At 45.8% G+C, this 15,985-nt stretch overlaps 1 protein-coding gene across 2 annotated transcripts in view; it reads left to right on the forward strand.

Moving 5' to 3' along the window:
- EXOC4 (exocyst complex component 4) overlaps nt 1–7,694 on the forward strand; it is a 755,957-nt gene extending 748,263 nt beyond the window's left edge. For both annotated transcript variants that reach the window (XM_047694109.1, XM_047694108.1), the window contains exon 18: nt 6,171–7,694. In XM_047694109.1, coding sequence (XP_047550065.1) covers nt 6,171–6,408 — 238 coding nt within the window. In that variant the 3' untranslated portion in view covers nt 6,409–7,694. The remainder of the gene's footprint in view (nt 1–6,170) is intronic.
- The last annotated feature ends 8,291 nt before the right edge of the window (nt 7,695–15,985 follow it).

A 15,985-nucleotide genomic window follows, 5' to 3' on the forward strand; every position in this document is an offset into this window, starting at 1 on the left:
TGACATACAGGGTTCAAAGTCCTTGATTGTGAGGCCTTCGACAAATGGCTGTGTGCTCATTTGTGCAGTGTGGATGTTTGCCCGTAGCTATGTCAAAGGGTTGTGTATGCCAGTGCACCTAAAATTCAGAACTTTTTTTTTTTTAAGATTTTATTTATTTATTTGACAGACAAAGATCACAAGTAGGCAGAGAGGCAGGCAGAGAGAGAGGAGGAAGCAGGCTCCCTGCTGAGCAGAGAGCCCAATGCGGGGCTCGATCCCAGAACCCTGGGATCATGACCTGAGCTGAAGGCAGAGGCTTAACCCACTGAGTCACCCAGGTGCCCCCAGACATTATTATTAATAGTACCTCAATCAAGACAGATTCTCGCACCCAGCATGAGACATAACTAGGTATCCATGGAAAATACAGATTTCCTTCAGGGATTTAGGACTCTGGACCCCACCCTGTAAAGGGAGGCAGATGGCAAAGCTTTCCCCAGGGACTATGGACAGCCCCCAGTTAGCACCTTCTTTCCACCCCCACCCCCAGACTCTCGGGACCGCCTGCAGGTCCAAGAAGGACAGTTGCTGTGTGGGAATTGCTGGTTTTACTGGGGCTTTCTTTCCTCCATTTACAACAAAGAGAGCTGAAACTTGGCAGTAGCTTTCAGAGATGCAGTGATAACTTTTATGATGAGTGTGGCAGAGTGGGAGGTGGAACCAGGGACAAGAGACTAGAAAGGTCTTGCTTCTTGTTTGTGGAAATTTCTGAAGAGTTCTTGAATAAGAAGAGCACTTATACTCCAGATATACAAAGGTATATCAACAGACTATGTACGTTGAAACATACAGACCTGGGGTACCTGGATGGCTCAGTGGGTTGAGGCCTCTGCCTTCAGCTCAGGTCATGATCCCAGGGTCCTGGGATTGAGCCCCGAATGGGGCTCTCTGCTCGGCAGGGAGCCTGTTGCCCCATCTCTCTCTGCCTGCCTCTCTGCCTACTTGTGATCTCTGTCAAATAAATAAAATTAAAACAACAACAACAACACATACAGATCTATGTACATTAAAAACCAGTAAGTAAAAAATAATAATAATAACAAATAAATAAATAAATAAATAAAAATAAAAACCAGTAAGTAGATGAAAAGTGGTTTGACTTCATGAATGTTAAAAGAATATGAGGAGGTAGGTGCAGTCTGATGTTGTTGGTAGGAAGAAAAATCGATGCAACTCTTTTAGGAAGCAGTTTGGCAGCATTGCCCAAGTCCTAAATACTATACTTACCTTTGACTAAATCTGCTTTAAAAAAATCTATCCTCAGGGGGGCGCCTGGGTGGCTCAGTGGGTTAAAGCCTCTGCCTTCGGCTCAGGTCATGATCTCAGGGTCCTGGGATCGAGCCCCGCATCAGGCTCTCTGCTCAGCGGGGAGCCTGCTTCCCTCTCTCTCTCTCTGCCTGCCTCTCTGCCTACTTGTGATCTCTCTCTCTCTCTCTCTGTCAAATCTTAAAAAAAATCTTAAAAAAAAATCTTAAAAAATTAAAAATCTTAAAATCTTAAAAAAAAAAAAATCTTTCCTCAAAGAAAGTGTTTAAAATTGGAAACTAAGGGGCACCTGGGTGGCTCAGTTGGTTAAGGGTCTACCTTCGGCTCAGGTCATGATTGCCAGGGTCCTGGGATCGAGCCCCATGTCCACACAGGTTCCCTGCTCAGTGGGGTGCCTGTTTCTCCCTCTCCCTCTGTATCCTCTCCCTCTCCCTCTGTCCCTCCCCCTTAGTCATGCTCTCTCCCTCTCCAAATAAATAAATGAAATCTTTTTTTAAAACCAAAACAAAAAGCTTTGCTGTCTGATGTCTAGGTGACATCACCCCACCGCTCTCTCCTATCCCCCCACCTGCCTCCCTGTCCACTCAGGCCACTTTGGGAACCACTGCACGAAGGTGCGCCTCAAAGAGAGAAACCATGGGAGGAAACCACCTCCACCTGTTAGGGTGACCTGGAACTCTGGTTTCTGGAATAGGATCTTTGGTTCACGTCTGGCAGTTGGCTTCTGAATGTCATGGGCTTTGAAGAGACTTGCTGTCCAAGTCATGAGCTGGAAAAGGCCTAAATCAAATGTGTGTTCATTGCTCCCATCCCAGCAGCTAAGCGCTATCTCATACAAAACGTGATGCCTGGAAGCCACGGCTGCTATTGTAATGCTCGATGATAAAGATCAAGCTTTCATTTTCCTGGAGCCTCAATAAGTGCTGGTAAATTATTTATCCCAATTGGGTTACATGATTTCATTTCACCGTGTCAGTGTTTATCATGGAGGCCCATTCTCATTGTACAGTTTGGGGCATTTTCCTATTTTCTCCTTGGGGCACCTTGTCGCACCCCTCCTCTACCTCCCGTTACCACCATCACTGTGCTGATTTAGTGTTGCCTCTGCTACCGGGTACTAGTCTGCAAGATGAATGCATTTCATTCCATCTTTAAATATTTATGTTTCTTTATGACCTAATATATCATCATGGTTATGGGTAATTTTTTTTCCCCTAACTACAGAAAACACACCATCAGTTACCTGTCAATTTTGTTTAATAACTCAGCTTTGCAAATCTGGGACACTGTTCATCTGAGGTTCTTGAGGACTCTTTTAGTCTCTGAGTCCACTTCAGAGTGTCATTCTGGAATTTAGAAAGTTCTTCATTGCACAGAGGATATTGAAACGTTAAGGACGGGACGCCTGGGTGGCTCAGTTGGTTAAGCCACTGCCTTCAGCTCGGGTCGTGATCCCGGGGTCCTGGGATCGAGTCCAGCATCGGGCTCCTTGCTCGGCAGGGAGCCTGCTTCTCTCTCTGCCTCTGCCTGCTGCTCCCCCTGCTTGTGTTCTCTCTCTCTCTCTCTGACAAATAAATAAATAAATAAAATCTTTGAAACGTTAAGGACTTAAGTGGCTCACCGTTTACCGTGTATCACACTGGAGGAACCAGGACTGACTGGAAATCCAGGCATCTTTGTTTTCTTGTTTGCTCCCAGCATGGAACAGTGGTCTCTGTCAACAACCAGTCGGTATCCCTGGAAACAATTCATCAGATTTTTCTAAAGAAATCCAATTTCACCTGGCTAGGCAGGCTCGAGGTTACTTCTTAAGATACATGATGAAAATACCAACATCATAATACAGACGAACCCGGTTCTTTTGGTTTAATCTCAGTCAAAAGCACCACTTGCTCTTCTTTTTCCTTCCCGAATGCTTTTAGGTTCTTGGCTCAAGGAGATGGGGATGGTTCTGTAACTCTTCCCCCACCAAAGAGACTCTGGGTCAGCTAGGTCTGGTTCCCAGAATCCCAGCTAGGTTCAGGACCTTTGGGAATCACAACAGCTGGGCTGGGTCCTGAGGAATCTGTACTTTTCCTAAGCTCCCGAGGCACTTTCTAGCTGGAGACCCACCATCCGAGAACTGCCGCCACCATGTCCCTTCTCACCTTGAAAGAATCACGGGCCCCCAATGTTCTGTCATTCCGTTAGGTAAGTCTAGATTTCAATATGTGTTCTTTCCCAGCAAGTTTTAAAACGTGTTCTTAGGTAGTTCCCTAAATGGGCAGCTCTCTCCCTTACCTGTGCATCCGAGAGACACCACATTAGACGATGCAGGGCCTCATTTCTCAAAACAGGGGCTGGTATCAGGGAGGAAGCCATGGTGTGCCAAGGAATGTGCAAAGCCATCAGATAAAGATGCGTCTTCCTACAGTATCAAGTTTTTCTTAAAATTTGTATTTTTAAGTTCCAACAGATGTATTATGGGGTATGGGTAATTCATGTGGGTTTCATGCTGAGCATGAAGCTTCAGAAAGTTTCCTCACCGAATCTGACACTGGGCTCCCGGAAGTCTGCAGACTGGAGTTAATTTGCCTCTCATATTAGAAGTACCTCTGTCTGCCTTCAAGGTTACCTTTGACCAGTGATTTCTAAATATGTGGTTTCAGGAAGTGAAAGTGAACTCTCATTTACAGAAAACTAGCCCCAAGAGGACCCTCTGCGCAAGGATGTTGACCCTTTTGCTGCCTGAGATCACTCATAAACTTGCCAATATAAAATGAGCATTTACTATTCCTGCCATTATTTAGGAAGTATTTGTGAAAGTGTATTCTTTTTTTTTTTTTAAGAGTATATTAATTAGAAAAGGAGGTTTAGCAGAGCAGGAAAAGGAATTACTAGCCATGTGAAAAGACACCAGTGCCGTTACTGACCATATTCCCATTGTAACAACAATTTATAAAATATTATTGAAATTATGAGCTCCCAGAATATATTCCTTACTACAAGGATAACTTACTTTTCCCAGAGGATGTTCTTTTTATCAAGATGTTCCTGATGAACAAGAAACAAATTCAAGACTCAAGTCCAATGATCCTGGTAGGTCTGCAAGATCTCTTCTTCTCTGGAGTTGCCTTAGGCCTTCTGCCTTGGTCTGCCCTCCACTGAGGCACAGTGCCTTTCCTTTCAGGAAGAGAGAAGGAAGTAAACTGTGCCTGGGAAGGCTTCTCAGTTCTTTGCCTAACCAGCTGTGACAGCATCGCTTGGCAAAGAGCCTGTACTCAACTTTACCTCCTGGGTAATTTGTAGTAAATATGCAAGTTAGTGTAGATTCCATGAGGGTTAGTGGGGGCATAATGTTGGTTTTAAGAAGGGCAAATGGCTGCCTTCTCCTTTCCTGACCACACTCCCCATCTTCTCTCCGCGTTGGAGACTCACTGTAATGCATGTTTCTCTTACGGGTACTACTCTCCTCTCCTTCACCCAGGCCAGTGGCCTTGCAGCCAAATGGATCTCAAGTCTGCAACTTTTTGCTAGAATTACAGCTAATTCCCCTATCCCCAGACCATTCTGTGCACCACTATCACCTTAATCTTCCAGAAGCACAACTTGGGTGGTGCTTCCGTTCTCAACAGAACCTTGGGGGGTGAGGGAGGGACTTGACTAAGTCTAAGGTTCTTTATTAATTTAACTAGCCTGATGTCAAACAGTCTGCCTTCTGGCTTTAACTGGCTTTTCCCACAACTCTGCTGTCCACCTACACTCCCCAGGCCAACCAGATTTCCCCTCCCAGGAGGAGTCTCTGCTTCTGCTCTTCTCTTTTCCCTTAATCTAGAATTTCCTTCCTGGAAGCCCTGCCTGACAATATCATACCCCATATGAAGTCTTCCTTGATTCTTCGCCTTCCCCTCAGCATGGTAGGATTTCTCCTTCCTCTGCTATAAATTTATAACATTTATACTGCCTTCATGTCACGTGGAGCATTTTTCTTGTCTGTATCCATGAAGAAGGAGAGTTAGAAACTCAGGTGCATATCCCACCACAACCCCTCCTTCTTTGGGACCCTGAGCAAGTCCTGTAACTTGGTATGCTTCAGTTTCCTTATATGAGAAAAGGCTCCCTAAGTATAGTGAGGGTTAAAAGACACAGTACTTGGAAATGAACCTTGTCAACAGAAACTCAACCATTATTTCCCTGTTTCCATTATCTTTCCGACTTATCTCTGAGCTATTTGAGGAGAGAGGTGTGTCTTGCTCATCATTATATACTTCCGTGACTATCATTACATTACTATGAATACACTATTATTATTTCAAATAATGGCTAATATTTACAGACCATGTATGTTAGTAGGGCACCATTCCGAGTGCTTTATAGGGATGAATTAATTCTTCCAATAACCCGAAGAGGTAAGTACTGTTATTATCCCACCTTATGGAGGAGAAAACCACACATTTCACAGAGCCTCCAACGAATAAGTAAATGAACAAGGGATTGATTAAGACAAAACCAGCTTTCACGGCGCCTGCCAGATGATTATTTCTCTCCCTACTGGTGCTGGCCCTACTTCTTTTTCTTTGGAACCTGCTAAGTAAATATAACATTAGGCCAAATCTCGAGTGAATGGAGACCCTGAAAGATGGGAGGTCTCCTAGAGCCTTCATTCAGGCTTATTCTCATGGAGAAAGCTCCGCTGAGCTCCAAGAGGACAGAGATCGTGTGTGTCTTGTTCTCCCTTATATTCATAGGACCGAGAACAAGGTCTAATGATAGACAAATCCCTATGGAATAAGTGATTTGTAAGCAGCATGTTCATTACCCCTAAAACCACATAAATGGCTGACAATGGAGATGGTGAACAGTGTCCCCTCTTCCTTCCCCAGGCAGTATTACGAGATGTTATACAACACGGCCGACGAACTCCTGAACCTGGTGGTGGACCAGGGCGTGAAGTACACGGAGCTAGAGTACATCCACGCCCTGACCTTGCTGCACCGCAGTCAGACTGGGGTGGGAGACCAGACCACCCAGAACACAAGGCTGCAGCGGCTCAAGGAGATCATTTGCGAGCAGGCTGCCATCAAGCAAGCCACCAAGGATAAGAAAATAACTACGGTTTAATCGGGTGCTCTGCTGGGGGCGGGGGGTATGGGGGGAGATGAGTGGGGTGGGGGGCACCATTTTTGTTCATTCAGTCCTCTTTGCTTCTTCCTCTGGTATCTTATTGGGTCTCTTCAGAGTGGATTTGCTTTTCTCTATGCTGATGCTTTAGTGGAGAGAAGACATGAGGATATTTTTTTTGTGTCTCTTTGGGCTTTTCATATAAACTCTAAAGGGAGTTTGCAGTACAGAATGTTTTGATTTAATGTCTTCTCTAGCGCAGTCAGTTCCAAAGGATGGAGTGACAAGGGTGGGATGGGAGGAAGGTTGTATCAAATTGGACTCTGAAAAAAAAAATGAATGCACAAATTACAACTACCAGCAGTCTTTGGAAAGCAGACTGGCTCCCTCAGTTTTCGTCCCTTCCTAAAACACTTTATAGGGTTCTCTTACACAAACAGTAGCTTCTGACTCTCTCGACCCTGTCCGTTTATAATTCAGTGAAATGAGCATATGTGCATTGCCTTCCGTCTCTGTTGCCAACCTCAGATCAGTGGCTTCTCAACTGGCTGTAATTTTCAACAAGTTTTCCTAACCAAAATAGGACCTCTTTGGGGCTAGGGGGAAAAGTCCTTTTATCTCGGTCCCTGAGTGAGTTCTGCGTGCGGCAGCTTGTACACAGAATGTCGTCAGTGTACACTTTTTGTCTTCACTGCTGCTGCATCAAAACCAATAGCCTTCAAATTAATCACAAAAATGGAACAATGAAAGGCAGTCTGCCCTCCTCTTGATTTTTTAACCTCTGCTTTCCAAGAGAAAATCATGGGTAAAAAACTTTGATTCTCAGTTAAACATCAGTTTGGATGTGAGCGGTTCTTAGATGCTTACTTGCTCTCGATGTGAGCCCCTAGGTCTTCCTCACCTTAGAAAGTTGCCCTGGTCCACTCAGCTGAGTGCCCGGAAGATGGGACGGCATGACATTCAACCTCTGTGTACCCACAGCAGAGGCCATTTCTAAAATGTTCCCAGATGGTTTGGCTGCTCACCTCTCCTGGCACACTGGACCCCACCATTGTCCCCCAAGTCTCCAAGCACTCCTGCTGCCCATGGTTGATATGTCACAGGAGAAAGCAATGCACTGATTGGGACACACCTTGGAAACATGTGGGGTGGGGGGAGAGCAGGAAGGACTTCAACCATACATGGCGATGCCCCATATTGTGATGGTCCAAAATTATATACCTGTTTGTACAGATTTGGTCTTGGTGGGAAAGGCAGAAATTAAAGAATCTTTTGAGAAGCTGAAATAACTGCTGTGTGTTGTTTTTCTTGAGTTCTTTATTCAGCAAACATTCCTAATGTGTGCTAAATGCTGCAAGGCCTACGGCCAGATACTAGACAATGAGGGAGGGCACTTCATTGTCTACCTTTAAGACAGGGTATGGACACTGGATGCTAACCAAAACCCTAATGGATGTACACTCAGGGCTGAGTTAGAAATCAGGACCGACAGTGGGAATTCAGCAGGCAGCTGAAAGATGGTCTTCCAGAGGGTTCTAGAAGGAATACTGTAAATCTGAGTGGTTCAGAGTCTGGTCAGAAAGAAGTTGAATCCACGTAGGAGAAAACCATGGGAGCAACAACATCGTAGGAAAGTAGTCTACCCAAGAAGTTGGGGTGGGAGAGGGGAGTTGAGGGAACTTCGAGCTGACCCCTTTGGTCTGGAGGCTGCCTATAGACGGCCATGGCTTCCCAGAATAGCTTCTGTACCTTTTCTTCTCCTTCCTTCCATTCTAGGTATAGACCTCTGGGGTGGTTACAAGGATACCAGAAGAGCTAGGGGTGGAATTGGTGAGTGCTTAAGATAGTTTTATTGGATGTGAAAAGGGACATGGATTTGGAGTGAGTAGAATGCCAAGAACACTGAGAACCAGCAGGAAAATGGCAGATGGTCTGCTGCGGGGGAGCGTTTAGAAAAGTAGAATCCCTGCTTTGCTTACAATAATGATAGGATTGAAAAATGTCAGTTCTGCACAGAAAAAGTGATCTGTGCCTCTTTGTCCTAGACATTCAAGGTGCAGATTTCTTTATAGGATGGCACATCACTCATTTTTTAACAGGTCCAGGACAGCCCATGTCCTGTTCGGTGGATGGCCAAGTGGATGCAGACGGAAGGACTTCATTCATAGAAGCAAGACCTCATTCTTGCCTGAATGTTTGCTCATTCTGACCATCATTAATTTATGTTTCAAATAGCTTGGGGAGAAAAACGCAAATACTAGCCAAGCTGAACTGGCAACCAAACCCAACAATCCTCCTGCCAAGTCATATCGATGAATGTCTTAGCGCTACTGCATTCATTCGGTCAAGAAGATGCCATTGCCTATTACACAGTTCAGGTGATACAGGATTCAGGTAATGGCAAGCAGGAGGGGCAGTCCCGTGGGACATGGAGCTTATACATCCACTTTGACGAAGAGTTAACCAACTTACCCCCGATCTTGCCCTCCCCCGAGTTTTTATTTGTCACTCAATGCATCAAGACCACCCTTTCTTTTAGGAAGACATCTCCTAGGATTGAGGACTGACATCTTCAGCCTGACCCTCTGCTGCTTTCTTCTGAGCTTTGCTCTTCTGGAAGCTCGGGACTGTATCTCACTGTTCACTGGGCCCTTCCTGGCTCACCAGAACCTGGAAGATCCCCCCCTTTACCATGTGTGGATGGAACAACTGGATTCATGCCTCCTGGGTTCCATGAACAGCCACTAGGTTCCTGATTCTCTGCCACCTAGCACCCGGGGCACAGAATTTTCACAGTAAAACACAGCTGTCAGGCTTCAATGAGCCCTAGCTGGTCTCCACTCCACTAGAGGCAGATGTGATGAGAAGCCCGGCAAAGTGGCTGTCCTCGGAGCAGGAGGTGATAGGAAAACAAGGAGTGTCCCAGTCAACCAGAATGTGCTAGAAGAAGCAGAGCTGGTGCGGAAATTCACACACCTGAGAGCAATTGTCTTAATGGGGCAGAGATGTAAAACAAATTGGGCCTAATTTGGAGGGAGGGTAATGAGGTACCAAGAAGAAGAAAACAAAGAAAGACTTGGCTCAGCAAAGGTCTCGGCTCTGTCCTAATTAGGCCTGGCTGTTATAAGAAGCGCATAATTAATAAACGTGTGACCAGATGTGAAATACAGCAGAGCCTTGCCCTGCAATGGAAGTTGTAATGAAGTGCACACAGCTGGAAGGAGTTGTCCTCATTTGGCGGAGGCGGGCGGCCTGCCTGGAATTTTGAAGAGGTGTAGTAAGAGGCCCACCACGGGTCTACACCTGAAAACAACTAATCCTTTTCCAGCGGGGCTGGGCTGTAATGAGATAGAGCTAATTATCACGAGTGTAATGAGATGCAAAAGCCACTGGAATTGAGTTGGAAATCTCTTTAAAAGGGAACTCAGAGGCCATCCCGGGGGAGAAGTCTCCGCTAATGGGGCGAGGTGTGAGCCTAGGGGACGGGGGCCTGGTTGGAGGGGGTTGTCTCGACATCCTTGCCAAAGACTCGTGTCTGTAATTAAAAATATTGCCGGGACGGTTACACACCTGGAGCAGGAGCCCCTGGGAGCCTGGGAATGCAGGGACCTGTAATGGCTGCACATGGATTTTTTTTTTAAATGTATAGACAGCTTATGTGTGTCCCTAGAAATGAGGGGGGGAAAATGAGGTTAGGAGCGGTCGGGTGAGTGTGGCTCCCATTATATTCCATCCCTCTTAGAAATGTGGCTTCAGATTCCTGCTGACTTTGCAATACATAGCACAAGAGGAGAAAAACTGCCCATCTCTCCATCCCAACCTTATATACCTACCAGGCCGAGCGTTTTTTCACAAGTGTATTTACTGCAAGCGATCAGGAGGACAGCACCTGATTTTTGCTATTATTTTTGTGATTGCTATCATGTTATTTTAGATACCACTTTTTGAGCACTGTGCTAAATGCTATATACCACATTATTCCATTGAATCCTCAAAAAAATCCTATAGACTGCTACTATTATCATCCCTACTTTGCAGAAGAAACCAAGGCTCACATTGAGTGAGACGTGGCCCAGACAATGCCAACACCAGAGTTCAGGCTTGGCACCCCTCCCTCATCTCATCCGTAGGGAGAAAGGAGAGACCCTCACAAGCTGTATTTGAGCCTCGAGGGACTTCTCATCAACTGTGTTCTCTCCTACAGCCGCCGGGGGAGCCACTCCCAGACTGGATTTAAGACTGCCTTTCCCGGGGCGCCTGGGTGGCTCAGTGGGTTAAAGCCTCTCTCTGCCTTCAGCTCAGGTCATGATTCCAGGGTCCTGGGATCGAGCCCCGCATCGGGCTCTCTGCTCGGCAGGGAGCCCGCTTCCTCCTCTCTCTCTCTGCCTGCCTCGCTGCCTACCTGTGATCTCTGTCAAAAAAAAAAAAAAAAAAAAAAAAAGACTGCCTTTCCCACTCTCCTCTGGGGCTGCTCAGCTTCCTCTGGCCAGTATATGTACAAAATTCTTGGACCCAAGAACTTTCGGGGGGCGGGGGGTGTGCCTGGGCGGCTCAGTCAGTTGGGCGTCTGACTTCGGCTCAGGTCATGATCCCAGGGTCCCGAGATGGAGCACCACGTTGGGCTCTCTGCTTGGCGGGGAGTCTGCTTCTCCCTCTCCCCAGATCCTGCTGTCTGTCTGTCTCTCACTCACTCTCTCACATGTGCATGCTCTCTACTAAATAAATAGAATCGTTAAGAAAAGAAAAGAAGAAAGAAAGAAAAAGAAAGAAAGAAGAAAGAAAGAAAAAGACATAAAGCTTCCATAAAATAATTTCCAAAAAAAAACCCAAAAAACCTTTTGGTCCCTGGAGGCTGATGATGACCCATACTTGGACCAAATGCTGGAGTATTGGGGGTGGGGACTAAATGCTTAGGTTTTAGAATCCTCTATACCTTGGCTCAGAAGGTCACCTCAGCCTTATAGAAGTGGTTTGCTGTTGTATAAACTATTAAATGCTGTAAGCTTCAGTTTCCTCATCTGTGAAATGGGATAATAATAATGATAATGATAGCTCTTACCCCACAGTTTCTGCCTAAAGTAAAAGCTTTTCAGCTTCTACCATATGATAAATATGACAAATGCATCATAAGCAATATTCTAATAATATTTCGTCTGTTTCTTTGAGGAGCTGTTGACCCAATACCTAGAAAACCTGCTCTGTGGATGTGGCATAGGAGCACAGCCATCTTGACAGGGCTTATTGTCAGAAAGGCCTGGGACGTGCCAGGCAGGGCCAGGATGCTGCTCCTTGTACTTGAAGCCTGAAGCCGCCAGAAGGCAGCAGTTCAGAGTCTGTCATTGCATTGTCTGAGTCCCCTCTCCAGCACAGGACACCTGCCCTCCAGTGTTTGCTTCCCTTTTAGCTTTTAGTGAGTTTGCATCTCATTGCCTGCCCATGGATGATGTGCATCTCATTAAACTGAAGGCTCCAGGACCCATTAGGGACCAGGCCTTAACAGACAGAATAGCCTTCTGCCCGGGTTTGAGTTTGCGGTCACTCTTCCTGCCTGTGCTGAGCAGTGTCAGATCAGGGATCTCTAAAAGAAGTTCATAAATGGATCTACGAAACTGAGCAGGGAAAACGTCTTTTTTTTCCCCTCTACACCAAATCTGGCTCTGAGCTCCCACTTACTATTCTCAGCAACTGCCTTAACCACAGTAATTTGTTGTGTTTTCTTGGTAGGGAGGTAGGGAAGAGGCTTCCCTTCCTTTGGGTTGTGTCAAGGTTCCATTGCTAAAGCACAGCCAGAAAATGGTGAAGACAGAATGGTCATCTGTGTGTCCTCACCACTTCACCTCCCCTGCTCCGGATGCCCTCTGCTGCTCCAGATGTGGAAGTCCTGTCTCGTGCACACCCTGCACTCACCCCCACCCAAGGACCTGCCTGCTGGGGGCGCTGTGAGCTAGGTGCAGGTCCAGAGCTGCCTGGAATCCAGAGCAGGTCTCTTCCTAGCTTTGGGGACTGATACTCCAGGTGGGACAGTTCTCCCCTCTCTGCACCAAATGCTAAAGTGTGTTTTTCTTTCCACCACCGGGAGGTCCTGGATCGTTGGAGACAGTAGCCTGTTTAAGGGAGTTTCCCAAATGACTCTCTTCCTGTCCTTTCCCTCTCTTTTCTTTTTCTGCCCTGGAACAGGAAGTTTATTAACTGGACACCTGGGGCAGGGTCAAGGGAACCGGGGCTTCAGGAGGAGTCCCCAGATAATCTGCCTATAAGGTGGCTGACGGAGAGGATGTCCCTTTTATTTTAATTTGGGGTAGAGCAATGACCTCAATTTCTCAGTAACAAATCTATTGTGGATTTGTAAGAGCTGAATCAAACTTTGGAGAGCATTTATCCACCCACCGGTTCACTTTTCTGAATGGTCAAGTAAGATGTTCCAGGAGAAGAGAGTAGAGACACTTGGTGACTGAGGCAGGACCACATCCAGATCTCTTGACTGTCAATCCCAGGGACCCTGCATTTGGGAGCCCACACGTGCCCCCACGGTGGTAAGCTGCCAAGTAGAGTGGTAGAAGGCAAGACCGAGCCTCCAAAGACATGACATGTCTGCATGTAAAGAATGGGGAAACATACCTGGATTGTAGGCGTATAGTAAGATTGTATTTCCTGGCTCCTTTTTGTTTGGGTGCAACAATGTGATTAGGTAGCCAGTGAGTTGTAGGTAGAAATGTAACATTTCCTAAAGTATTTAATTACTGTGTGCAACCCTCCAGAGCTCACTGCTCCCCCACCCCCGCCATGACATCCAGCAAGTGCCAGACAGCGACCGTTCAGTGTGCTTGGTTCCCAGAAGGAGGACAATGCAGAGCAGAGCCCAAGCTGATATGCCGTTGACACGTGACATAAGAATGGATTGAATCTTTGTTGTTGAAATTCAGGGGTTGTTTGTTCCTGCAGCATAGCCTTGCTTGTCCTGACTAATATGCATGACAAAGAGACTGACCTTAATGAAAGCAGAAAGAACAAGGAACTTTTTTAAAAAAAGGATGAAATTATTGTCATCAAAGAGAGCTGGTTGTGTGGAGTGATGGGAACAGAAGCCAAATTTAGAGACGTGAGGGAGAAGAATGCCTTGCCAGGATAGAGAGCTTGTCAGCACATTTGTGCTAGAGATAGAAACAACTAGGGATGTGTTGTTCACTCAAAGAGTGACCCTGAAGCCCCCCGCCCCTCACTTTATGTCTTTTAATGTTTCTGTCTCCGTCCTTGAACTCCTGATACTCCTGGTATTAGTGGGTAATCTACACAGTCTTCAGTTCAGTATTTCTGATTATTCATAGGAAAGCTTCTAGAGACACCCACTACATACAAAAAAAAAAAAAAAAGAAAAAAAAAAGAAAAAAGAGCATTACAATTAACTGTTTTAAAGCTTGAAAATGCCTAAACAAGAGGCCATATATCTCTGCCCCTGAATTTTCTCTGGGGTCTAATCATCTCACCGGACCAACCCTTTTTACCTTGGAAGTTTCCATCACAGGGCCATTCAATACCAGTCCCTAGAATTGAGTTTTTATCCTCTGATAACCCAGGTCCACTCACAAAAACATGAAAAGACTGGCAAAAAAATCAATTTTCTGTTTTTCTACCATCTCTGTCAGATGTTCTTCGTATTTCTCTGGTGTCCCAATGGAAGTAAATGTTAGTGGTTATGAAAGAGATCTGAAGTTGCGATTTTAAAATGAGGAAACATAACACCAAAATGCTGTTAGCTCAGCTAATCTTAAGATACTATTAAAGCACAAGGCACTAGGTCTTTTGGTGCTTAAAGCGCTACAATTCACTCATATGCAGGATAGGAAGCATTGAGGTGTTTTCACAAGGGTTATAGAAATTCTTAAGTTTTGCAGGTTTGTTAACTATTACCGTTTCCTTGAATTTTTATTTCCATGTTCCCGGATACAGCAAGTCATGGCACAGGTCCTGCCGCAGCAGACCCCTGAGATGATGGCACAGTGCCCTAGACCCTACTCAGAGCATAGAAGTAAAAGTATCTATGTAATTTGCCCTGCATCCCACCCCTCCATTGAGGACTGATTATCTTAGACCATTTATTTGGCTCCTATAATGAAATACCAGACACTAGGTAGGTTATAAGCAATAGAAATGTATTTCCCACTGTTCAGGGAAGTCCCAAGACCAAAGCACTGGCAGATTTGGTATTTAGTGAAGGAGCCCACTTTGTGGTTCATAGATGGCACCTTCTCACTGTGTCCTCACGTGGTAGAAGGGGTCAGGAAGCTCTCTGGGGTCTCTTTTTTAAGGGCACTAATCCCATTATGAGAGCTTCACCCTCATGACCTAAGTGCATCCCAAGGGCTGCACCTCCTAACACAATCATGTAGGGGATGAGGATTTTAACATACAAATTCTGGGAAAACACAAACATTCAAACCATAGCATGGAGCTAAGTCAATTTGACATGATATTTGTCAGGTTCCTTTGGTAAACATCAGTAGCCTTCAACCATAGGAAGTCAGGAGGAGTGATATACCTCTTCCCCACAACTTTGCTAGCAGGTAGTAGGTGACAAAGGCTGCAGACAACCTTTATTAGCAACATCATTAGCTAGGATGAATGTCATCTTTCAAGATGCTCTAAGTTCAGTGAATTCCCCTTCTCTGTCTCTGCTCTCCAACCACCATGGTTATCAGAACATTCATTCCAAGGCAAACACAACAATGCTTTGTTAGCAGGATCAGACTCACCTTCTAGACAGGTCTAGAGACAGAGTTCTTTGTGGGGACCCAGGCCCTGAAGCCTGGTTCCATAGCTGTAGGTACTGGCTTTACCTTTTTAAAAATTCATTCATGAAAAGGTGGAAGAGCCAACAGTCTTCCCAGCCAAGCGTATATCTTGAACACATCTTAACCACCCACATCTAACCTCTCTCATGCTTGGGCTTTCCTGCCCCTTGTTAACATCCCACCCTTCAGATCCATTTCTCTAATGCTGATGTAGATGAGGACATCTACTAATGGTCTTCTTCCTAGTTGTGGACATGACTTTGCAATGAGTGGTCCACATGACCATGGCACCTACAACTTGAATTTGTCAGGTAGGACCCAGGGTTTAGTCCCAGCCTGCCTCAGAACACAAAGGCACTGACGAGGTTCCCCCCCACCCAAAACAAAGCCAGGTCCAGGCCCCTTTATGTGGCACTTCTCTGACCCCCTGAGCCCTCCACCCCACTCACCCACAATCACAAAGTCTGGTCCAGAGACCCCATCAGCTGGTACACAGAGCTCCCAAACCTGGCCCCTATTGCTGCCACAAACTGGCTCCCCCTCCAAGGGTACAGAGCTTTGTGCCCTTATCACACCATCTACATTATGCTATTAATATCCAGGGCCATGCCAGCAGCCCATAGCTTATTAATAATGCAGAGCTGCCGCCCCTGACTTATTACACTACAGACATCCCTCATTTGCATGATTAGCACTTACCTTACTGATTAGAAAGTTTCATCCTGCCCCAAAACCTACCTTTTCTGAATGAATGGCTCTTTTAAAGGGAGGCAGGCTCTCTGAAATGC

This window comes from Lutra lutra, chromosome 11 (assembly GCF_902655055.1).
Source record: "Lutra lutra chromosome 11, mLutLut1.2, whole genome shotgun sequence".
Lineage (NCBI taxonomy): Eukaryota > Metazoa > Chordata > Mammalia > Carnivora > Mustelidae > Lutra > Lutra lutra.